Source organism: Ursus americanus, chromosome 6 (assembly GCF_024610735.1).
Source record: "Ursus americanus isolate L20-20 chromosome 6, mUrsAme1.1.p, whole genome shotgun sequence".
In the NCBI taxonomy this organism is placed as follows: Eukaryota; Metazoa; Chordata; class Mammalia; order Carnivora; family Ursidae; genus Ursus; species Ursus americanus.
In genome coordinates this window covers 38,280,842-38,307,174 of record NC_142132.1, presented here as the reverse complement: position 1 = coordinate 38,307,174, position 26,333 = coordinate 38,280,842, and the positions used below count along the sequence as shown (strand labels likewise).

The following is a 26,333-nucleotide window of genomic DNA, read 5'->3' as shown; positions in this document are numbered from 1 at the left end:
ATGATTAATATCAGAGGGAAGAATCAAAATTCAGTTAAGAATTTTGCGATTAATCAATTGTCATCCAAATGTGGAAAATTTGGGAGAAGATAGTTATGCACATCAAAGTAAAATGTGGCCTTGAAAAACAGATCCATTTTGCTAGGGACGTGCAGAGGTCATGTGTAGTGGCCAGAGACACAGCGCTAGAACTCTGTGGACTGCTACATTGGCCAGGATGAAGACAAATGGTTCTCTGAAGCCTTCCACTCCAAGGCCATGTTATTTTATTCTTAATATTTTCATTCTGCACATTGTCTCCCTCAGAGCCCGGTGGACCAGCTTGTTCCGCAGAGTGTAGATGACAGGGTTGAGCAGCGGGGTCACCACCGTGTTCACAAGGGCAGCCCCCCTGTTGGAGTCCAGCCTGTTCGTTTGCTTTGGTTTCACATATATAAAGACACAGCTGCCATACATCAGAGAGAGGACTATGAGGTGAGAGGAGCAGGTGGAGAAAGCTTTCTTTTTCTCCCTGGCTGATGGGAGTCGCAGGATTGTGACTACTATGTTGCTGTATGCAACAGTGGTTATGATAAAGGATGTCAAAAGGATAAACAAAGCAAGAACTAAGGCCAACATTTCAGCAGACCTGGTGTCAGAACAGGAGAGATGAATCAGGGGGCTAAGGTCACAGAAGAAGTGGAGGATGACATGGGGGCCACAGAAGGATAACTGGGAAACCTTTATTACCAGACCAGTGATGAGAGGGAAGGCTAAAGCAAAGCAGGCAGTGACCAGGAGGAAGCAAGTCTTTAGGTTCATGATTGTCGGGTAATGCAGAGGCTTGCAAATGGCCACATACCAATCCAGAGACATTACTGCTATAAGGAGGAAACCTGCTGCTCCCAGAAATAAAACGATAAAGGCTTGTATGAAACAAGCAAGAAAGGAAATGATTTTCCTGTCTAAAAGAAAGATGACCAGCAACTTAGGAATAACGGCACTTACGACACCACACTCCAAGAAGGAGAAAATGCTGAGGAAAAAGTACATAGGTGTGTGGAGCCGGGAGTCAGCACAGGTGATGGTTACTATGACAGCATTGCCTGCCATGGATGCCAGGTACGCCAGCAGGTGCACCAGGAATAGGACTTTCCCCTGGTTTTGGATGGCAGGAAACCCCTCCAAGATGAATTCTTGTACAGTTGTCCTATTCCCCATGTCATGAGTCTCTTTCCATAGCAGTATCACTCTTGTCTAACCTACAATAAAGACATCAGGGAGCACAAAGGTTTTAGTGGAGCATATGATTAAGTTTTTTGCCCATCTAAGGAGGTGGTTAGGCTGATAGCAAAGTGGTTTAGGCCGTCGGTTCTTGAATCAGAATGGCTAGATTTCAATACTAGTTCAATAGTGAGTTCTAACTCGTGAGCTATGAGTCATATTTGGAAAGGTAGTTAACCTTTGTGGACTTCACTTTCAACCTCTGTAGAATGAAGATGATAGGATCTACCTATTCATGCTCTTGTGAGAATTAATTAAGATAAAGCATGTAACTCACTTGGCATATGATGCCAGTATTTCCTATGTGTTCTTCTAAGTCTAATTATAATGTAATGGCCGTTAATAGAATGCTTAAATAGAACATCATCAATAGGCAGGGGTATTGGCATTTTCATAGTTATGCAACATTTTATTGTTTTAATAATATTATCAATTTTAAGTTGACATAACACTAATGTTAGTAATATTGCCTTTGAATATCCACTTAATAATGTAATGCATTCTATGGTCGAATTTGTCATTATCATCATGTGTTGAGGACTTAGGCTTGTTCTATGCTGGTCACTGAAATTCAGTATTTTTATTATTGGTCACAATAATCAAGAGGCCCTTCTTCTCTAGAAGCAGAAACTGAGGAACTGAGGCTTAGAGAGTTCCAGAGAGCTTTAGTCACATAGCTTTGGTCGCACTTTAGCCTGACTGCCAGATCCAGAAGCCTGGTGCTTCCAAATGCAGTGTCAAAACATTTTAAATTGCTCTATAACTTCTAATAGTTTGGGAGTGGAGTCTTTTGGGTTTTCCATATAGAGTATCATGTCATCTGCAAAGAGAGACAGTTTGACTTCTTCTTTGCTGTTTTGGATACCTTTTATCCCTTTTTGTTGTCTGATTGCTGTTGCAAGGACTTCTAGTACTATGTTGAATAATAGTGGCGAGAGTGGGCATCCTTGTCGTGTTCCTGATCTTAAGGGAAAGGTTTCCAGCTTTTCCTCATTGAGAATAATATTTGCTGTAGGCTTTTCATAGATGGCTTTTATGATCTTAAGAAATGTACCATCTATTCCTACACCCCGAAGGGTTTTAATCAGGAAAGGATGCTGTATTTTGTCAAATGCTTTTTCTGCATCTACTGAGAGAATCATATGATTTCTGAATTTTTGTTTCTGGATAAAATCTAAGACACTGATAGATTTGCGAATATTGTACCACCCTTGCATCCCAGGGATGAATCCCACTTGGTCATGATGGGTAATCCTTTTAATGTACAGTTGGATTCTATTAGCCAGGATCTTGTTGAGGATTTTGGCGTCCATATTCATTAGGGAAATTGGTCTATAATTCTACTTTTTGTTGGGGTCTTTGCCTGGTTTGGAGATCAAGGTAATATTGGCCTCATAGAATGAGTTTGGTAGCTTTCCTTCTGTTTCTATTTTTTGAAATAGCTTTAGGAGAATAGGTATTATTTCTTCTTTGAATGTTTGGTAGAATTCCCCAGGAAAACTGTCCGGGCCTGGAGTTTTATTTTTTGGAAGATTGTTGATCACTGACTTAATCACTTCATAATTAATTGGTCTGTTTAAAAGTTATACTGTTAAGAAGTTATAGAGCAATTCAGTAATGTGGCAGGATGCAAAATCAATGCTAAGAAATCAGTTGCATTTCTATACACGAATAATGAGACTGAAGAAAGAGAAATTAGGGAATCCATCCCATTTACAATAGCACCAAAAACCATACGTTACCTTGGAATTAACTTAACCAGAGATATAAAGGATCTATATTCTAGAAGCTATAAATCACTCTTGAAAGACACTGAGGAAAACACAAAAAGATGGAAAAATATTCCATGCTCATGGATCGGAAGAATTAATATAGTTAAAATGTCCATGCTACCCAGAGCAATCTACACTTTCAATGCTATCCCAATCAAAATACCGATGACATTTTTCAAGGAACTGGAACAAATAGTCCTTAAATTTGTATGGAACCAGAAAAGGCCCTGAATCACCAAGGAGCTGTTGAAAACGAAAAACAAAACTGGGGGCATCACAATGCCGGATTTCAAGCTGTACTACAAAGCTGTGATAAAACAGCATGGTACTGGCACAAAAACAGACACATAGACCAATGGAACAGAATAGAGAACCCAGAAATGGACCCTTGGCTCTATGGGCAACTAATCTTTGACGAAGCAGGAAAAAACATACACTGGAAAAAAGACAGTCTCTTCAATAAATGGTGCTGGGAAAATTGGACAGCTAAATGCAAAAGAATAAAACTTGACCACTCTCTCACACCATACACAAAGATAAACTCCAAATGGATAAAAGACCTCGATGTGAGACAGGAATCCATCAAAATCCTAGAGGAGAACATAGGCAACAACCTCTACAACATCGGCCACAGCAACTTTTTTCATGAAACGTCTCCAAAGGCAAGAGAAACAAAAGATAAAATGAACATGTGGGACTTCATCAAGATAAAAAGCTTCTGCACAGCCAAGGAAACAATCAAAAAAACTAAGAGGCAGCCCACGGAATGGGAGAATATATTTGCAAATGATGCTACAGATAAAAGACTGGTATCCAAGATCTACAAAGAACTTCTCAAACTCAATATGCGAGAAACAAATAAACAAATCATAAAATGGGCAGAAGATATGAACAGACACTTTTCCAATGAGGACGTACAAATGGCCAACAGACACATGAAAAATGTTCAAAATCATTAGCCATCAGGGAAATTCAAATCAAAACCACACTGAGATACCACCTTACGCCAGTTAGAATGGCAAAAATTAACAAGGCAGGAAACAGCAATTGCAGGAGAGGATGTGGAGAAAGGGGATCCCTCCTACAATGTTGGTGGGAATGCAGGTTGGTGCAGCCACTCTGGAAAACAGTGTGGAGGTCCCTTAAAAAGTTAAAAATTGAGCTACCCTATGACCCAGCCATTGCACTACTGGGTATTTACCCCAAAGATACAGACGTAGTGAAGAGAAGGGCCATATGCACCCCAATGTTCATAGCAGCATTGTCCACAATAGCTAAATCATGGAAGGAACCGAGATGCCCTTCAACAGATGACTGGATTAAGAAGCTGTGGTCCATATATACAATGGAATATTACTCAGCTATCAGAAAGAACGAGTTCTCAACATTTGCTGCAACATGGACGGCACTGGAGGAGATAATGCTAAGTGAAATAAGTCAAGCAGAGAAAGACAATTATCATATGATTTCTCTCATCTATGGAACATAAGAACTAGGAAGATCGGTAGGGGAAGAAAGGGATAAAGAAAGGGGGGTAATCAGAAGGGGAAATGAAGCATGAGAGACTATGGACTCTGAGAAACAAAGTGAGGGCTTCAGAGGGGGGGGGGGGGAATGGGATAGACTGGTGATGGATAGTAAGGAGGGCACGTATTGCATGGTGCACTGGTTGTTATATGCAACTAATGAATCATCGAAATTTGCGTCAGAAACCAGGGATGTACTCTATGGTGATTAACATAATATAATAAAAAAAACATTAAAAAAAACATTTTAAATTGGACCAAATCTATTGCTGTTGTTCTTTCAACCTTAAGAGAGAGATTAATTTTATTCATCTTAATTGTTTCTGTCTTTAGTTAGTATCACTGATGAGTTTTTGACCTGTGGAATGACATGGGGCTTAGAGAGGTTGTATTTTAGTACTAGCATTTCATAGGAGAGCGTGGAGACCAGAGTATTGGGGGCTGCTCAACAACGTGAGCTAAGCTATTAATCTAGGATTTACCACCCACCTTCTGGTTTTATGCTGGCCTGTGACAGATACTAATACTTCATAGGATTAACCCACTTAGGTGGATATGCTGGGGACCTGGTACTCATACCGTCACTCTTAAATCAAAGCTCAGTGAACATCTTCTGTCTTCAGTCCTCTCAATCAATAAGTTCTTTCACAATGGTATTAGGTTCTAGCATCTCAATACTAGGGTAAATGTTGGCAGTGTGGGATGTGTCACTCTCACTTACCCACTGTGGGACAGATCCTCTGAAGGGCTGCTCGTGAAACCAAACTGCTCACACCTGAGTGGCACAGCCTGAAGTGGCCTCTCCTTCTGTCAGGTTGACCCCAGTAAGTCCATCAAGTCACCAGAATCCCTGAGGCCAGGCATACACAGGAGTCATCTGTGGGTAGGGCTCCTTCTTCTTGCAGGTATTGTCTTCCATGAAATCAAGAGCTTGCTTTGGGCTAAGGGGAAAGGAGAGGAGAAGGAAACTATTTGTCACAGCCTGTTGTCCCTAAGAGGTAGAATATGTATCTCATGCTGCCAGTGTTCTGAATGACAAAGCCCTGTTTCTATAGCCCAGAATGTGTCATAGCACAGCAAGGGTCCATGTTGGCCTGGACCACTGACACTGCAGAGAGGAGCAGACAGATAAAACAGTCACATTTCATAGCCCCCAATTTGGGCTAGAGCTGAACTCCCAGACTACTTAGGGTTCTGATAAAATGTCTTGCTCTGCTTTCCCCAGTGGGTAGAACCCACCTAACATGCCACATTTCTGTCACCTCCTATACCAATTATACACAGCAGGCAGCTTATAGGTTTAGCACTAAAGATTTAGCTTATAGATGTTGCCGAGGCAAGAGTCCTTCTGCTGCAGTGCCCCACTTTATGGGGGCACCTGCTCCAAACACCTTCTCTTGAACTATGCTCCTCCATCTTATCCTTACATTTCCTTGTGAGTGGCATCCTTGTTTTACTGCATCAACAGTGAGAAGCTGCTGACAAGCAAATCTGAGGCCTCTGTGATATTTTCCCAAGGAGGCTGTATAGTCACCAAGCAGGATGGACCCAACCAGTGTGCAGAGAGTACATGCCCCCAAACCTTATTAGATGCTGAAGAGACAGGGACAGAAGGTAAAGGTATGGCAGGTGTCCTGGGGGTAACTAATGGGTCGCTGTTGAGAACAAGTTCCTGGTGCTACGCTTGTATTTATCTTTCCATTGTCTGTGGTGATGCTGACTCCCAGATGTCTACACTGTTCTCTGCCAAGATTTTTCAAGAAAATTATATGACAATTTCCCAAGGGTTTCTAAAATCCCAAGTTGAACATTACTACTGATTTGAGGTAAAAGTCCGGACTACGATTTTCTACCTGTGATGTTTGCACTGAGACCAGAATATTGTTGTTAAAATAATAGATTTTTATGATGAGAAAGAGCTGGATAACACCCTAGCTTTCATCAACCTTTTGGGAAGATACTCAGGAAGTCCACCTTTCTTGGTCAGTCATTCTTCATGCTTCTACCAATGTGCTGATTCCTTCCATTGCATATTTTCATCTGTAGAATATTTTCATTGTGCTCCCCAGTCTCCTTGGAAATGAGAGCAAATACTTTTTCCTCTTCAGAGAAGAACAGGGAATGCTAGGTGGTTTCTGTAACATCTCTAACCTGGCAGGCCTCTCTCTCTTTAAAAGAATCTGGGGTACGGATCCTCAGATTCTTTCTAGATGCAGAAGAGGAAGAGATGTGAGCTTGTTGGTGGGGGAGAGGGAAGAAGCTACATCCATAGCAACCACTGGCTTGTAAAGCTACTTCTTCTTCTGGGTATCTCAGGTGGGCTGCTGTGGCAGGAGTGACCCATTTTTCTGTGGCCTTTGGCTTCCCATAGAACTCAGAGAAGGGGACTAAACTCCCAAGGTGTATTTGTAGGCAACCCTGAGGCATATGGTAGCTGTGTGGAAATTTGTTCTGCCTGAATCTTTCTCCATCAGTATTGATCTTGGTCGGTCAAGGCAAATATTGGAGAAACTTTAATGAATATTCATGTGGGTCCCACCTTCTCACAAATAAACAAAAACATTTTTATAATGTCTGTCCATCTATACACTGTGCTTTCAATTCAGGCCAAACTTGGACCTCATGGTTTTTTTCTCATTTGGAAGTGAGGGAAAATATAGAATAAATGGAGAAGAATTGTAGAAGCTAGAGCAACATGAGACTATACATTTAATGCTAAGATAAAGGCTCATTTGCATGGGGTTTTAATTTTATTCAGTGCCAGCTTCATGGTGTAGAAATATCTGTCACACCTGAGTGAGTTCCAATGCCAACATGATGGTGGGAAGGTGAGAGGAGAGAGGCTAGCAAGTGGTTGATGGAAAGGTTTACAAAGGGGATACTCAATGAACTGGGTTGAACTAAGTATACATTGCATCTAACGGAAGGGGTGGTGAGCTGGCATTAAGAAATGTTTCTAATTGTCCTTGGTCTATAGTTTTTTTTCTGGATAGTTGTCTTAATGCTCTTCAATGATCTGCCCTGCCTCTTTATGTTATTTTTATGTAGTCCTAGTAGTTTATATTTGCTTCAGGAGACATATCTAGAAAGAAGTTGCTATAGCCAATGTCGAAGATGTTACTGCCTGTGCTCTCTTGTAGGTTTTTTATGGTTTCCTGTCTCACATTTAGGTCTTTAATCTATTTTCAGTTAATTTTTGTGTGTGATGTAAGAATGTGGTCCAGTTTCATTGTTTTGCATGTCGTTGTCCGGTTTTTCCAACACCATTCATTGAAGATACTGTCTTTTTCCCTTTGGATATTTTTTCCTGCTTTGTCAAAATCAATTGACCATATAGTTGTGTTTCATTTCTGTGTTTTCTATTCTGTTCCATTGATCTGTGTGTCTGTTTTTGTGCCAGTACCATACTTTATTGATCACTACAGCTTTGTAATATAACTCGAAGTCTGGAATTGTAATGCCTCCAGCTTTGCTTTTCCATTTCAAGAATGCTTTGGCTATTTGGGGTCTTTTGTGCTTCCACAGAAATTTTAGGATTGCTTGTTCTAGCTCTGTGAAAAATGCTGTTGGTATTTGATAGGGATTGCATTTAATGTGTAGATTGTCTTGGGTAGGATAGACACTTTAACAATATTTGTTCTTCTGATCCATGAGCACGGAATGTCTTTCCATTTGTTTGTGTCATCTTCAATTTCTTTCATCAGTGTACTATAATTTTCAGAGTACAGTTCTTTCACTTCTTTGGTTTGGGTTATTCCTAGGTATCTTATTGTTTTTTGGTACAGTTGTAAATGAGATTGATTCCTTGATTTCTTTTTCTGCTACTTCATTATTAGTATATAGATGTGCACTAGCTCTGCATGTTGATATTGTACTCTGAATAAACTGAATTGTTTATCAGTTCTAACAATTTTTGGTGGAATGGTTCAAGTTTTCTGTATAGAGTATCATGTCATCATCTGTAGATAGTGAAAGTCTGGCATTTTCCTTGCTGATTTGGAAACTTTTTACTTCTTTCTGTGGTCTCATTGCTGTGGGCTGGACATCTAGTAGTATGCTGAATAAAAGTGGTGAGAGTGGACAGTAGAAGAAAATCTTAGCTTTTCCCCATTAAGGATGATATTCACTGTGGGTTTTTCATATATGGCCTTTATGATGTTGAGGTACGTTCCCTCTAAACCTGCATTGTTGAGGGTTTTTATCATGAATGGGGGTTGTACTTTGTCGAATGCTTTTTATGCATCTATTGAAAGGATCATATGCCTCTTATCCTTTCTTTTATTAATGTGGTATATCACATTGATTTTTGAATATTGGACCACCCTTGCAGTGCAGGAATCTTTACCCCTTCATCATGGTGAATGATTCTTTAGTATACTCTTGGATCTGGTTTGCTAGTATTTTGTTGAGAATTTTTGTATCCATGTTCATCAGGAATTTTGGGCTGTAGTTCTCTCTTTAATGGGGGTCTTTGGTTTTGGTGTTAGGGTAATGCTGGCCTCATGGAATGAATTTGGAAACTTTCCTTCTGTTTTTTGGAACAGTTTCAGAAGAACAGGTACTAACTCTTCTTTAAATGTTTGGTAGAATTCGTCTGTGAATCCATCTGGCCTTGGACTTAAGTTTATTGAGAGATTTTTTTTACCTGATTCTATTTCTTTGCTGGCTATCAGTCCGTTCAAGTTTTCTATTTCTTTTGTTTCAGTTTTGGTAGTTTCTATATTTCTAGGAATTTTTCCATTTCTTCCAAGTTGTCCAATTTTTTGACAAATAGTTATTCATAATATTCTCTTACAGTTGTTTGTATTTCTGTGGTGTTGGTTATTATTTCTCCTCTCATTTATTTTATTTTTATTTTTTAAATAATATTTATTTTGTTATATTAGTCACCATACAGTACATCCCCAGTTCTTGATGCAATGTTTTTGATTCATTACTTGCATATAACACCCAGTGTCATTTTTATGATTTTATATTCAGCTCCTGGTTTCATTGATTTGTTCTAGTGTGTGTGTGTGTGTGTGTGTGTGTGTGTGTGTGTGTGTGTGTTGTTTTAATTTCTGTATCATTTATTTTTGCTCTAATCTTTATTATTTTCTTCTCTCTACTGGCTTTAGGGTTCATTTAATATTCTTTTTCTAGCTCCTATAACTGTAACATTGGGTTATTTATTTGAGAGTTTTCTTGCTTCTTGAGGTAGACCTGTGTTGCTATATACTTCCCTCTTGAGACTGCTTTTGCTGAATCCCAAAGGTTTTTGACCATTGTGTTTTCATTTTCATTTGTTTACATGTATTTTAAAAATTTCTTTGATTTCCTGGTTGACCCACCCATTTTTTAGCAACATGTTGTTTAACCTCCATTATTTGTGGTGTTTCCTAAGTTTTCTTGTGGATGACTTCTAGTTTCATAGCATTATCCTCAGTAAAAGCACATGTTTTTATCTCAGTCTTTTTGTACTGACTGAGTCCTCATTTGTGACCAAGCATGTGATCTATTCTGGAGATTGTCCCGTGTGCACTGAAAAGAGTGTGTATTCTGCTGCTTTAAGATGAAATGTTCTGAATATATCTGTTAAATCCATCTGATCCAGTGTGTCATTCAAAGCTATTGTTTCCTGGTTTACTGTCTGCTTAGATGATCTCTCCATTGATATAGGGGGGTGTTAAAGTCCATTATTATTATTGTATTTTTATCAGTGAGTTCCTTTATGTTTATTATTGGTTGTTTTATATAGTTGGGTGCTCCCATGATGAGTGCATAAATATTTACAATTGTTAGATCTTATTGCTGGATTGCCCCTTTTATTATTATATAGCGCTTTTCTTCATCTCTTGTTACAGGATTTGTTTTAACATCTAATTTGTATGTCGTAAGTATTGCTACTCTGGCTTTCTTTTGATGTTCATTCGTATGATAAGTATTTCTCCATCCCCTCGCTTTCAATTTGCAGGCGTGTTTAGATCTAAAATGAGTCTCTTGTAAGCAGCATATAGATGGGTCCTTTTATCCATTCTGACAACCTATGTCTTTTGATTGGAGTATTCTGTCTGTTTTCATTCAGAGTAGGTATTGATAGATATGCATTTAATGACATTTTGTTTCTTGTTTTGTCATTGTTTCTGGAGATCGTTTTATCTTTTTCACTTTTGGTGTTTCCTTTCCGCTCAAAAAATCCCCTTTCAGGGGACTGGTTTCTTTTCAGGACTGGTTTAGTGGTCACGAACTCCTTTGTTTTTGTTTGTCTGGGAAACGTTTTGTCTCTCCTTATTCTTTATGATAGCGTTGCTGGGTAGAGTATTCTTGGCTGCATATTTTTCAGAACGTTGAATATGACATGCTACTCCCTTCTGGCTTGCCAAGTTTCTATTGAGAAATCTGGAGCTTGCCTTATGGGTCTTCTCTTTTAAGTTAAGGGCTTCTTTTGTCTTGCTGCTTTTAAGATTTTTTTCTTTATTTCTATACTTTGAAATTTTAATTACAATATGTCTTGGTGTTGGCAGGCTCTTTTTGATTTTGATGGGAGTTTTCTGTGCCTCATGGATCTGGATGTCTGTTTCCTTTCCCAGATTAGGGAAGTCTTCAGCTATTGTTTGCTCAAAATTATTTTCTGCCCCACCTTCTCTATCTCCTTCTTCTGGGACTCCTATAATGTGACCACTAATACATTTGATGGTGTCACTGAGTTCCCTATGTCTACTCTAATGTTGCATAATTCTTCATTATCTCTTTTATTCAGCTTCCTTATTTTCCATTATTTTGTCTTCCATAACACTAATTCATTTTCTACTTCTTTCAGCCTACTATTCATTGCATCAAGCCTTTTTCCAATATAAGTTATGGCATTCTTCATTTCTGACTGATTCTTTTTTTTATAATTTTTTTTATTATATTAAAAACTAGGGATGTACTGTATGGTGTCTGACTGATTCTTTTTTAACTCTTGTATCTCTGCGGTAAGGATCTCCCCTAAGTCTTCCATTCTTTTCTCAAGCCCAGTGAGTATCCTTATGATTGTTGCTTTAAATTGTCCATCAGTCATGTTACTTATATCTGTTTTGCTTAGATCTCTGGCTGTGGCCTTATCTTGTTTCATTTCAGATGAATTTCTTCCTTTTGGTATTTTGTCCAGGTGTCTACTTTCCTTTCTCTGTTAGAAAAGTCAGTTTCATTTCCTGCTCCGGGGAGTAATGGCTATGGAGAGGAGGTGCAAAGTGTGGGGCTTCAGAGAGTGTCTCTGGTGTTGCTGCATGTGCTCTGCTATTGAGTGTTGAATCTTCTACCCTTCACACCAGTCATGCACAGAGGCTCTCCTTGCTGCAGTAGGCAGTGTTTGGTCCTTAGCCAGAATGTAGTGAGTTTCAAGTTGGTGTGCTCTGGTCTGCTTGCGAAATGAGAACTGATTTACTTTCACTAGGACTGAAGCCCTGCAGAACAGTCTTGTCAGGAAATGTGGTGTGGGCAGGGACATGTGCTGGTCTTCTGGGGGAGGGCTGCTGTGCTGGGTCTCAGGCAAGCTTGACTGAAAAGAGCAGTCCCATCAGAGAGCAGGGGTGTGGGACTTGGTGTAAGCAAATTAGGCAGCCAGTGTCAGTTTTGTGTTGTTTCCTGCTGGTGGCTCTGTGTTAATGCTGTGGGCAGGGAGGGAAATGGTGCCAGCCATCTCCTTTGTCCCTGGAGAGGGATCTCCATGAACTCTGCCTCTCAAGGATGTGCTCCAGAAAGAGGGAATAATCTCCCCCCATGTGCTCCAGGTATTCTTCAAATCATTGTTTCCATGCCATCTGTTGTCCAGGTTATTTGCCTTCCTTCTGTCCTTGAGCAAGCAGTGGCCAAGCCTGTTGACCTTTAAAACTCCAGTCTTTAAGCTCCACTGCTTGCAAGAACTCATGAAAATCAGCCCCTCATATTTTCTCAGTCAATGGCTTTGGAAAATGTTCTTCCTGTGCATTCACCTGTGTGCTTTACTCTCCCTTGCCCTTCTCCAGACCATGGCTCCCTCTGCTTGGCAGCACCTGAAATAGTTTCTTAGCTGGACTTCTCTGTGCATATATTCCCCAGGAAGTTAATTGAAAGAAGAATGTGTCTAGGCCAAGGTAGTGTTCCTGAGTCTCTGGCCTAATGTCGTCAGAGAATATCTAAATCACATGGCAGTTTAACCACAGTCTGTGGTTACAAGTTACAACCATAGAATATATAGCTGAATAATTGTGAAATGCAACTAAATATCATGCATGCATTTAAAGTCACAATAATGTATATAATAATGAGTAATGCATAAAATATCATGTTAAGGAAAAAAAAACAAAACTGAGTGGGAAATTTTTATGTTAATTTGCCTTCCCCACCCTGACTGATCATGTGATATCATGGTAAGTAAATGAAGATCCTGGGAGAAACTCACCACCATTCTCTAACGAGAGAGGAATGTGTATCATAGCAAATACTTATCCCTTACCATTTAATACCCTATAGACTAAAATTACAGAATAATAACTAGATAGAAATATAAGAAAATGTCAAGATCTTAGAGTATAATATTTAGAAACAGTAAATCCTTGATGGATCCAGTACACACCCTTAGACGATCTCAGGAATATATAGGCAACCCCTGCTTAATGTCAGTAAACCAGTTATGCAAATCAAATGTGGTTTGTGAAATATAAAATGAAATCCTATTTCTGATTAGTTTAAATGGAAAACTATTTTCTGTATTAAATCAGAAAGGATGATTACCCAACATTTGCATCAACATGGATGGAACTGAAGGAGATTATGCTAAGTGAAGTAAGTCAAGCAGAGAGAGACAATTATCATATGGTTTCATTTATTTGTGGAACATAAGGAATAGCAGGGAGCTCATTAAGAGAAGGAAGGGAAAAATGAAGGCAGGGAAAACAGAGAGGGAGACAAACCATGAGAGACAATGGACTCCAGGAAACAAACAGAGGGTTTTAGAGGGGAGGGTGGGGGGGGATGGGCTAGTCCAATGAAGGGTATTAAGCAGGGCATGTATTGCACAGAATACTGGGTGTTATACACAAACAATGAATCATGGAACACTACATCAAAATGTACTGATGTACTGTATGGTGACTAACATACAATAAAAATAAATAAATAAATCAGTCCCAGTTCCCAACCATTATTCTAAAACACAGCAAAGTGTCACTATATCAATAATAACCATTGCCTTAGGGTATAAAATACTTGACTTTGCTTCATGATTTCCAAGAAACCTACGTGATTCTTGGCAAACCATGGCTTTCTCTACTGTTCCTAGTACCAAAAAAATGCCAAAACCCCTACCACTTTGTCAACATTCTACAGGTTTTCAAATATTCATCTTTGTAATTCAGTTTGAGTCTTTCCTTGCACATAATTTGTTTTGATGTTGTATTAAGTACTGAAACTACAAATACTAATATTTCCCACATAAACATTGGTCGACAAGTTTTACTGAAAGATATATTCTCTGAAGTTTAGGTACTAATGCCAAGGGTTTTTATACCTGGAACATGTTCTGCAGGTTGTGCATGTAATAGATGAAGTTTGGATTGATATATGTGTGTCCACATACTGGTCACCACAGACCCTCCATGTATTAGATTGGGTTCTCTGTTAATTATTAGCTCATATTTCTTCTAGGTCAGGTTTTTACCCATCAGAGACTGCTTCAATGACATTCAACAAATAACACGGAAGAAAACATCCAGATAAATATAGAGGAAAATTCACATTCCTACAGTGACTAATGAGATGAAACCACGGAGACTTCATATAGAAGGAACCCTTTACCCTACAAAGATAAACAGTTTCCTTGCATGTGCCCAAGGTCCATATTAAATAAAAAAGAAGATATCAGTAATTTAAAAATAATTTTTAAATCAGATATTATAGGGTTCATATTCCCTATCCAAAATGTACAAGAACTAGAAATTCAGTGGTTTTATAAACAATACTTTGGGGATTAAAAAAACCTTCCTATATAATGTCAAAGAGGTATTTGAAATTGCCACTATATAAAAATAAACTTTTTATTTAACCTGGGATTTAACCTCCTGAAATATCTAATTTCCTTTTCACTTTTATAGTGGCTTTCGTTTTATTTTTTATTTGCTTTTTTTTTAATCAACAACAGGGCTTTTTTTTTTAATTATTATTATGTTCAGTTAGCCAACATAATACATCATTAGTTTTTTTTAATTTTTAATTTAAAAAAATTTTTTTTATTATATTATGTTAGTCACTGTACAGTACATCCCTGGTTTCTGATGCAAAGTTCGATGATTCATTAGTTGCGTATAACACCCAGTGCACCATGCAATACGTGCCCTCCTTACTACCCATCACCAGTCTATCCCATTCCCCGACCCCCCTCCCCTCTGAAGCCCTCACTTTGTTTCTCAGAGTCCATAGTCTCTCATGCTTCATTTCCCCTTCTGATTACCCCCCTTTCTTTATCCCTTTCTTCCCCTACCGATCTTCCTAGTTCTTACGTTCAATAGATGAGAGAAATCATATAATTGTCTTTCTCTGCTTGACTTATTTCACTTAGCATTATCTCCTCCAGTGCCGTCCATATTGCAGCAAATGTTGAGAACTCGTTCTTTCTGATAGCTGAGTAATATTCCATTGTATATATGGACCACAACTTCTTAATCCAGTCATCTGTTGAAGGGCATCTCGGCTCCTTCCACGATTTAGCTATTGTGGACATTGCTGCTATGAACACTGGGGTGCATACAGCCCTTCTCTTCACTACGTCTGTATCTTTGGGGTAAATACCCAGTAGTGCAATGGCTGGGTCATAGGGTAGCTCAATTTTTAACTTTTTAAGGGACCTCCACACTGTTTTCCAGAGTGGCTGCACCAACCTGCATTCCCACCAACAATGTAGGAGGGATCCCCTTTCTCCACATCCTCTCCAGCAATTGCTGTTTCCTGCCTTGTTGATTTTTGCCATTCTAACTGGCGTAAGGTGGTATCTTAGTGTGGTTTTGATTTGAATTTCCCTGATGGCTAATGATTTTGAACATTTTTTCATGTGTCTGTTGGCCATTTGTATGTCTTCGTTGGAAAAGTGTCTGTTCATATCTTCTGCCCATTTTATGATTTGTTTATTTGTTTCTCATGTATTGAGTTTGAGAAGTTCTTTGTAGATCTTGGATACCAGTCTTTTATCTGTAGCATCATTTGCAAATATCTTCTCCCATTCCGTGGGCTGCCTCTTAGTTTTTTTGATTGTTTCCTTGGCTGTGCAGAAGCTTTTTATCTTGATGATGTCCCACATGTTCATTTTATCTTTTGTTTCTCTTGCCTTTGGAGATGTGTCATGAAAAAGGTTGCTTTGGCCGATGTCGTAGAGGTTACAGCCTATGTTCTCCTCTAGGATTTTGATGGATTCCTGTCTTACATCGAGGTCTTTCATCCATTTGGAGTTTATCTTTGTGTATGGTGTGAGAGAGTGGTCAAGTTTCATTCTTTTGCATGTAGCTGTCCAATTTTCCCAGCACCATTTATTGAAGAGATTGTCTTTTTTCCAGTGGATGTTTTTTCCTGCTTTATCAAAGATTAGTTGCCCAAGGAGCCGAGGGTCCATTTCTGCGTTCTCTATTCTGTTTCATTGGTCTATGTGTCTGTTTTTGTGCCAGTACCATTCTGTCTTGGTGATCACAGCTTTGTAGTACAGCTTGAAATCCGGCATTGTGATGCCCCCAGCTTGGTTTTTCCTTTTCAACAGTTCCTTGGCGATTCGGGGCCTTTTCTGCTTCCATACAAATTTAAGGACTATTTGTTCCAGTTCCTCGAAAAATGTCATCGGTATTTTGATCGGGATAGCATTGAAAGTGTAGATTGCTCTGGCTTTTCATAGATGGTTTTTATGAAATTGAGGAATGTACCCTCTATCCCTACACTCTGAAGGGTTTTAGTCAGGAAAGGATGCTGTATTTTGTCAAATGCTTTTTCTGCATCAATTGAGAGGATCATATGGTTCTTGACTCTTTTCTTGTTGATATGATCTATCGCACTGATCAACTTGCGAGTGTTGAACCACCCTTGCATCCCAGGGATGAATCCCACTGGGTTGTGATGGATAATCCTTTTAATGTACTGTTGGATCCTATTAGCTAGGATCTTGTTGAGAATTTTGGCGTCCATATTCATCAGGGATATCGGTCTGTAATTCTCCTTTTTGATGGGGTCTTTGCCTGGTTTGGGGATCAAGGTAATACTGGCCTCATAGAATGAGTTTGGTAGTTTTCCTTCTGTTTCTATTTTTGAAACAGCTTCAAGAGAATAGGTATTATGTCTTCTTTGAATGATTGATAGTATTCCCCCAGGGAATCCATCAGGCCCTGGACACTTGTTTTTGGGAAGGTTTTTGATCACTGCTTCAATCTCTTCATAATTAATTGGTCTGTTTAAATAATCAGTTTCTTCCTGTTTCAGTCTTGGTAGTTTATAGGCTCCCAGGAAGGCATCCATTTCTTCCAGGTTGTTTAATTTATTGGCATAAAGTTGTTGATAAAAGTTTCTAATGATCCTTCCTATTTCACTGGTGTTGGTCATGATCTCTCCCCTCTCATTTTAATTTTATTAATTTGTGTCCCTTTCTATTCTTTTGAATAAGTTTGGCCAGTGGCTTATCGATCTTATTTATTCTTTCAAAGAACCAGCTTCTAGTTCTGTTGATCTGCTGTACTGTGCTCCTGGTTTCTATTTCATTGATCTCTGCTCTAATCTTGATTACCTGTCTTCTCGTGCTTGGGTTAGGCCTGTTCTTCTGTTCCAGCTCCAGCTTCATGAAGTGAGAATATAAAAACTGCATTTTAGATTTTTCTATTCTTTTGGGTGAGGCTTTGATGGCTATGTATTTTCCCCTTAGGACTGCCTTGCAGTGTCCCATAGGTTTTGGACTGATGTGTTTTCATTCTCATTAATCTCCAAAAATTGTTTAAACTGATTTTTAATTTCCTGGTTTACCCAATCATTCCTGAGCAGGATGGTTCTTAGTTTCCAAGTGTTTGAGTTTCTTCCAAATTTTTCTTTGTGATTGAGTTCCACTTTCAAAGCATTGTGGTCTGAGAATATGCAGAAAATAATCTCAGTCTTTTGGTATTAGTTGAGAACTGTTTTGTGACCCAGTATATGGTCTATTCTGGAGACAGTTCCATGTGCATTCAAGAAGAATGAGTATTCTGTTGTTCTGGGGTGTAGTGTTCTCTATATATCTATGTGGTCCATCTGATCCAGTATGTAATTCAAAGCTCTTGTTTCTTTGTTGATTTTCTGCTTAGGTGATCTGTCTATTGCTGAGAGTGGAGTGTTGAGGTCCCCTACTATTAATGTATTTTTATCTATATGTCTCTTTATTCTGGTTAAGAGTTGGCTCATTTATCTAGCTGCTCCCCTGTTGGGGGCATAGATATTTATAATTGTCATATCCACTTGTTGGATACATCCTTTAAGAATAATATAGTGTCCTTCTGTATCTCTATCAACAGCCTTTAATTTAAAATCTAATCTGTCTGATATGAGAACTGCCACCCCAGCTTTCTTTTGAGGTCCATTGGCATGAAAAATTGTTTTCCATCCCTTCACTTTCAGTCTGAATGTATCTTTAGGTTCAAAATGAGTCTCTTGTAGACAGCAAATGCATGGGTCATGTCTTTTAATCCAATCTGCAACCCTGTGGTGTTTTATGGGAGCATTTAGGCCATTCACATTGAGAGTGATTATTGAGAGATACGATTTTAATGATGTCATGTTGCCTGTAAAGTCTTTGTTTCTATAGATTGTAAATTTCTGTTCTGTATCACTGGGGACTTTTTACTTTTATAGAACCCCCCTTAATATCTCATGTAGGGCTGGTTTGGTGGTTACAAATTCATTCAGTTTCTGCTGATCCTGGAAGGTCCTTATCTCTCCATCAATTCTGAATGACAGACTTGCTGGATAAAGGATCCTTGGCTGCATGTTCTTCTCAGCTTTGAAAATACCCTGCCAACCCTTCCTAGCCTGCCAGGTCTCTGTAGACAGGTCTGACATTATTCTGATATTTTTACCTCTGTACATAAGGATTTTCTTTCCCCTGGCTGCTTTCAATACTGTTATCCTGAGATCTAATATTTGCAAAGTGCACTATGACGTGACGTGGTGTAGGTCTGCTCTCATTGACTTTGGGAGGGGTCATCTCTGCCTCTTGGACATGAATGCTTGTTTCCTTTGCCAGATTAGGGAAGTTCTCAGCTACAATTTGTTCAAATATCTCTTCTAGACCTCTCTCTTTCTCCACCCCCTTGGGGATGTCGATGATTCTGACATTGGAACGTTTCATTGAGTCAGTAATCTCCCGTAATCTACATTCTTGAGATTGGATTTTTTTGAGCCAAGTTTCTGTTTTAACTTTCTCTGCTACCATCCCATCCTCCAATTCACTAATTCATTCTTCTGCCTCATTTACCCTGGCTGTCAGAGCGTCTAGTTTAGACTGCATTTGATTCATAGTATTTTTAATTTCTGCCAGATTCGCTCTCATTTCTGCCCTTAGAGATTCTGTATTCTCGTTAATATTTTCATTAATAGTTTTTTCAAGCCTACACATCATCTTGACCATTGTTACTCTGAACTCCATTTCTGATAATTTGGCTATATCCATATCCATCAGTTCTGTGGCAGAGGCCACAGACATATTATCTTTTCTTTTCTGGGGGGGATTTCTCCTCCTTGTCATTCTGATGAGGAGAGGTTGCAGTGTTGCCCAGAGCCTAAATTACTGACCAGGACCCAGGCAGTGTGCACTTGTTTTATAGGGACCTTAAGGATGTGGGCTTCTTGATTTTTCAGCCTGCCTTCTGGAGGAGGGGCCTGTCGCGCTGATTTTCAGGCAACCCTGTTTGGGTAGAGTCGCCCTGTCCCCTGTGAGGGGAGATGGGGATGGGCTCAATGTGAGCCAGTATTTCCGGGCTTTTGTTCTCTGGCGGCTTTCCCTGGCAGTTTTCTGTGACTCTTCTAAGAGTTAGAGCAGCAGTGGCGGAATCCCAGCCTCTGTCTCAGAACAGAGAGATTGCAGTCCACTCTCCACTGAGCTCTCTTGGCCACTTTAACTCTGTTTCTGTCAGTGCTGCTAAAAAACCCTGCAGCATCCCGGGATGTGCGCCCCGCAGCTGCTCTCCAATCCCTCACTTCCAGGGCTGGCACGTCTCTGTCCTCTGTGCTTCTAACACCACCAGCCGCCCCTGGTTCCCGAGCACGCTCCTGAGCTCCCAGTCTCAGTCCGGTTCCAATGAGCGCTCCGGCACTCCCATTTTCAGGTTATCAGTCTAGTTGAGCGCCTGCTCCCAAGCTCCCGGTATCAGTCTAGTTCGAGTGTGCGCTCCTGAGCTCCGGATTTCAGTCTGGTCGCACGCGCATTCCCAGGCTCATGGTCTTGGTCTGCTCTCTCACGGGTGCTGGTGGATGAGTCTGGCCCGCTCCCCAGTGCAGGAAGCTACCGCTTCCCGGTGCCCGAGCCCGGCAGCTCCCTCCCCCTTCCATTTATCTTCTGATATCTGTGCGCAGATTAACAGCTCCCTGCTTCGTACCTCAATTTTCATCGCTGGAGATGTTTGTTTATAGAGATCCAGATGTATCTTCCTGCGTCTCAGGCTGATCCCATGGATTTTCAGGATGGTCTGGTACATATCCAGCTCGACTCGGGACCAGCCGAAAAAAGGGTCCCCTACTCCTCTGTCGTCTTTTCTCCTCCTTGCAGAAAGTGGTCGCTTTTCTGTTCATAGAGTTTCTGCTACTCTTTTCTTCATTCTCCAGTTGTGTTCATAGGTATTCAGAATGGTTTGGTAGCTCTCTAGCTGAATTCATGGGACCAGATGAACTAAAGTTCCTGCTCCTCGGCCATCTTGGAGGCTTTCCCTAATTTACTCAATCTTAATCTTATTTCACAGATGAGGAAATAAAGGTGCAGTTTTTCCTTTTTTTGAGGATAGATATCATTTGCTTATTTCATGGGAAAAATTGTCAAGAATTTAAGTAGCAGATGGTGCCTGAAAAGCCAATTTTATGCCTCCTAGCCATTCATTTAATGTTTATAATTTATTTTAACATTTTGTCAATAGCTGAATGATCAGAAGATTCTGCACTGAAAATTGTTCACCCAAAGCCTAAAAGCATCAACCTACTCTCTTCTAATATCAAAAGTTGTGACAGAAGTTGATAAATGGAATTCTGTGGTCTTTTGCAGAAGAGGTATGTTTATTTATTTTTTTGATCTGGAAAGAGTTTAAGATTTCTTTATGTTTGGTGTTTGTAAATTGTATAATGTCATGTCTAGATACCAGCCTTTTTAAGTTGTAAGCTGTTCACACAGGCAATTTGGAGATTGTCTTGATTGTTTATGTAATAATTTATTCCCCTCTTTTCCTCTGTTCTCTATGCCAAAATTCCTCATGGGCAGAATTTGGATATTCTGGACCAAATTAATTTACCTACCATTTTTCTACCTCTTTTTCCGTCTGTATTTTACTTTCTGAAACTTCTCCATTTACTTATTTGTCAACAATCCTGATGATTCTCTTCTTTCAGCTATTATACTTTTAATTTATAAAAAGTTTTTTCTTTTATTGATTGTTTACCTCAATACTTAATGGTGTTTTAAGGATCCAGTATTATCTTGAAGCACCCTGTGCTGGATTTTGTTTTCCATTTTCTGTTTTGACGGGTTGGGAGGGAAGAGGTGGCAGCAGTTGTTTCCACCCTGCTCTATCCTACCATCTAGATCACAGCACCTGGCACTCGGGAACTACATTTTAGAGAATCCCTTGCCAGCAGGGTTCCAGATTGAATCCCACTAATGAAAGGCATAGTGTGATGGCTGGAAGGTAGAAGAAAAGCAGGGCTATTATCGTTCTTCTAGAAGTGGTGGTTGTGTGAGCTTCAAAGAAAATGGTATCAAGGAATCGAAGGCTGGAGAACACTGTGTGTTTGTGGCAAAACATTTAATAAAAATGTAGACTCCAGTTAATCTGAAAGCCACTCACATCCCCATTGAAGCCATAGTGACCTTACTAATATAAATCTGACCTAGCTTACCAGCATTTAAACACGAATGAATCCCCCATTGCCCTCAGATAAGCTAAATGTCACCCAGATATCTTCCTGTTTTCGTTCCTGAAAGTCTATTTCCATTCAGCTACTGAAGAACTCTACCTATACATGGTATTTGACATCACTGATAATTTAGACTCTGCCTTTGCCTTCAGCTCATCTTGTTCTATTTCTTTTCCATTTCACCATCACTAAAGCATATCAAAGAATCATTTTATAGTTGCCTGCTTCACAAATGCTGGTTGACCATCTTGAAATGCTCTTCATTTTTTTTGCCAAATGGAAAATTTCTTGTGTCTTCCAAAAATCGTCTTTTTGATGAAGTCTCCAAAACATATAAAGAGACCAAAAAAAGAAACTATTTAAAAAATGGAGAAAAACTGAATAGACACTGTTCCAAATAGGACACACAAATGGCTAACAGGTACAGCAAAAGATGCTCACATCACCAAGGGAAATGCAAACATCACTAAGGGAAAAATACAAGTACAATCACCATGAGATATCATCTCACACTTGTTTAGATGGGTATTACCAAAAAGTCCCACAAAGGATAAAAGTGTTAGGAAGGATGCTGAGAAAAAAGGAAGCCTTGTACATTACTGATAAAAATATAACTTGGTGCAGCCACTCTGGTAAACAGTATAGTCTTTCCTGAAACATTTCAAAATAGAATTACCATTTGATCCAGCAATCCCACCTCTGTGTATATATCCGAAGGAATTGACATATGGATCTCAAAGAGACATCTGTACTTCCATGTTCACTGCAGCAGTTTTCAGAATTGCTATGATGTGGAAATAACCTAAAAGTCCATGTATAGAAGAATGGATTAATAAAGTGTGGCACATGCACATTATGCAATATCATTCAGCCTTTATAAAGAAGAAGATGCTGCCACTTGTAACAACATGGATATACCTGTAGGACACTATTCTAAGTAAAATAGGCCTGAAACCCTGCATGATCTCACTTATATGTGGAATCTAAACAAATACATGGAAGCAGAGTGTAGAATGTGGTTGTCAGGACCCAAGGGAGGGAGAATAGGTAGGTATTGATCAAGTTTCAGTGACACATAATAAATAAGTTCTGGAGTTCTGTATAAAATAGGGCCTGTGATTAACAATATTTTATTGCTTACTTAAGATTTTGCTAAGTGGACCTATCTTAGATTAAATGCTTTTACCTAGTATGTAAGGGCAAAAAAAATCAACAACAAAGGGGCCGGGAAGAAATTTTTGGAGGTGATAGAGAGGTTAATGGCATTGATAGTGATGATGGTTTTAAGGCTGTGTACTTATCTCCGAACACATCAAGTTGTAAACATTAAATAACCACACCTTTTTGTATGGCAATCATACCTCAATGAAGTGGTTTAATTTGTATGATTGGAAGTATCATAAATATAGAATTAGCTTAGGAAATTTGTCTCAATAAAATGTTTTATAGGACCACAATCTAGTGCATTAATCTTCACATTAGGGTTTGTCCTTTACTGGGGACCATATGTGGCTAGAAATGACCATTCCTGGATTTATAGACTCCGTTTTGGATTTCTGGTCTTCATTTTTCTATTTGTCAAGCTCATTCTTCAATCATACTCTACCTCAAGGTAATACAAAATTCATTTAGTTACTTTAAATATAATAATAATAATAATTTAGGAAATAGGAGCTGGTCAGCCAAGGGATGCTATGGCCATTCCCTCTCCTTAGAGAAAAGCCTTAGAAGAATTCTGTTTCCCTCTGGCATGAGATTGATGCACACACATGTAGCTAAGCTAAGGGCCAAGAACAGCATTTCAGAGCATACCTGATGCAAACCATATATATTCCAAGGCGAAGGGTACTAGGACCACTACTTCCTTGAGCTAGGTATGGAAGGAATGTGGACCCAAGACTTGGTACTATCCTTCCTAACCACAACATAATATACAACATTCTATAATTTTAATTATATATGGTAATTATACATGGTAAATCATTATTAATTTTGTTGTTCCATGTTTATGGCTAGAGAGAAGTGAAACAAAAAGTGTATAAATCTACAAAATTTTGGAAATTTCAAACACATGGCTTATATCAGAGGGAAGAATAAAAATTCAGGAAAGGATTTTTTGAAAAACAGATTTCCATTTTTCTAGGAATATGCAGTGTTCAAGTGAGGTATGCGAGAAAAAATGCACTAGACCTCGTATTGTTGGCCAGAATGAAGACACCTGATACTCCAACGTCTTCCACTCCAAGGCCATGTGATTTTTTTTTTTTATCTTGATATTTTCATTCTGCACATTGTCTCCCTCAGAGCCTGGTGGACCTGCTTGTTCCGCAGAGTGTAGATGACAGGGTTGAGCAGTGGGGTCACCACCGTGGTCACAAGGGCAGCCCCCCTACTGGAGTCCAGCCTGTTCGTCTGCTTTGGTTTCACATATATAAAGACACTACTGCCATACATCAGAGAGAGGACAATGAGGTGAGAGGAGCAGGTGGAGAAAGCTTTCTTTTTCTCCTTGGCTGATGGGAGTCGCACAATTGTGACTACTATGTTGCTGTATGCAATGATGGTTATGATAAGGGATGTCAAAAGGATAACCAAAGCGACGACAAAGGCCAACATTTCAGCAGACCTGGAGTCAGAACAGGAGAGATGAATCAGGGGGCCAACATCACAGAAAAAGTGGGGGATGACATGAGGTCCACAGAAGGATAACTGGGAAATCTTCACTAGTGGACCAGTGATGAGAGTGAAGGGCAATGTGAAGCAGGCAGTGACCAGGAGGAAGCAAGTCTTCAGGCTCATGATGGTTGGGTAATGCAGAGGCTTGCAAATGGCCACATACCGATCCAGAGACATCACTGCTATGAGGAAGAAACCTCCTGCTCCCAGAAATACAGTGACAAATGCTTGTATGAAACAGGCAGGAAAGGAAATGGTTTGCCTGCCTAAGAGAAAGATGATCAGCAACTTAGGAATAACAGTACTTGTAAAGCAACACTCAAAGAAGGAGAAAATGCTGAGGAAAAAGTACATAGGTGTGTGGAGCCGGGAGTCAGCACAGGTGATGGTGACTATGACAGCATTGCCTGCAATGGATGCCAGGTACGCCAGCAGGTGCACGAGGAAGAGGACCTTTCCCAGATGCTGGCTGGCAGGAAACCCCTCCAAGATGAATTCTTGGACAGTTGTCCCATTCCCCATTTCCATGGGCATCTCTTTCCACAGCAGCATCCCCGCTGGTCTTAACCTACAATAAAGACATCAGGGAACACAAACAGTTTTGAGGAGCATATGATTATTTGCCTATCCAAGACGTTGGCTAGGCTGAGAGCTGATTTGTTTAGGCAGTTGGTTCTTGAATCAGAAGAACCTGAGTTCATGGGCGCCTGGGTAGCGCAGTCGTTAAGCATCTGCCTTCGGCTCAGGGCGTGATCCTGGCATTCCGGGATCGAGTCCCACATCAGGTTCCTCTACTGGAAGCCTGCTTCTTCCTCTCCCACTCTCCCTGCTTGTGTTCCCTCTCTCGCTGGCTGTCTCTCTGTCAAATAAATAATGAAAAATCTTCTTAAAAAAAAAAAAAGAAGAACCTGAGTTCAAGACTAGTTCAATACTGAGTTCAATACTGAGTTCTAACTCTTGAGAGATGGGTTATCTTTGAAAAAGACGTTAACCTTTGTGAACTTCACTTTCACCCTGTGTAGAATATAAGATGATAGGATCTACCTGTTCATGTTCTTGTGGGAATTACTTAAGATAAAGTATGTAACTCACTTGCCATATGATGCCAACGTAGTCTATGTGTGCCTCAAAGTCTAATTGTAATGTAATGGTCATTAATATAATCCTTAAATAAAGCAGCAATACTAGGCAGGGGAAAACATTATTTTTCAAATCATACAAAATTTAATAATACTATCAATTCATAAGTACGCATAACAGTAATGTTAGAAATATCCCCTTTGAATATCCATTTTAAAGATTTAACACATTCTATAGTCCAAGTTATCATCGTCATCATATGTTGAGGACATATGCTTGGTACTATGCTGGTCACTGATAATCAGTATTTTTATTAATAATAATATTTAATAAATTTATATATTTATAAATAATTTATATATATAAATAATTTGCGAATATAAATATAGATATTTATATATTATATAAATATTTATATATATAATATATTTATATATTTTTATATATATTTATATTCATATATATTTATATATGATTATATATTTATATATATTTATATATATAGAATTATAAATATAATATATAATATATTATAAATATATAAATATATAGAAAAATATATATAAATATATTATATTTATACTTCCATATATGAATATATAATTAATATTATTTATATTATATATATGATTAAATTATATATATTAAATTTATATATATTATATATTATATATATTATATATATTAAATTTATATATAGTATATATAAAAATATAAATAAATATAAACAATTTATATATTATATTTTTATATTTTATATTTTTATTATATTTTTATATTATATATAAATATATTTATATTATATTATATAATTTATATATAATTTTATATATAATATAAAAATTTATGTATTAATAATAATATTTAATAGTAATATTTAATAAATTTAATAAATTTTTTGTTAATA

At 38.7% G+C, this 26,333-nt stretch overlaps 2 protein-coding genes across 2 annotated transcripts; both read right to left on the bottom strand.

The window, feature by feature from the left end:
• Positions 1–261: 261 nt before the first annotated feature.
• Positions 262–3,455, bottom strand: LOC123800332 (olfactory receptor 6C74-like). The gene is made up of 2 exons (XM_045809975.2): positions 3,422–3,455; positions 262–1,211 (listed from the first exon to the last, which is right to left on the bottom strand). The coding sequence occupies exon 2, from the start codon at positions 1,198–1,200 to the stop codon at positions 262–264; it is 939 nt and encodes a 312-aa protein (XP_045665931.1). The 5' UTR covers positions 1,201–1,211; positions 3,422–3,455.
• A 20,480-nt stretch (positions 3,456–23,935) lies between these two features.
• On the bottom strand, positions 23,936–24,898 carry LOC123800304 (olfactory receptor 6C74-like). The gene has a single exon (XM_045809926.1). The coding sequence runs from the start codon at positions 24,896–24,898 to the stop codon at positions 23,936–23,938; it is 963 nt and encodes a 320-aa protein (XP_045665882.1).
• Positions 24,899–26,333: the final 1,435 nt, after the last annotated feature.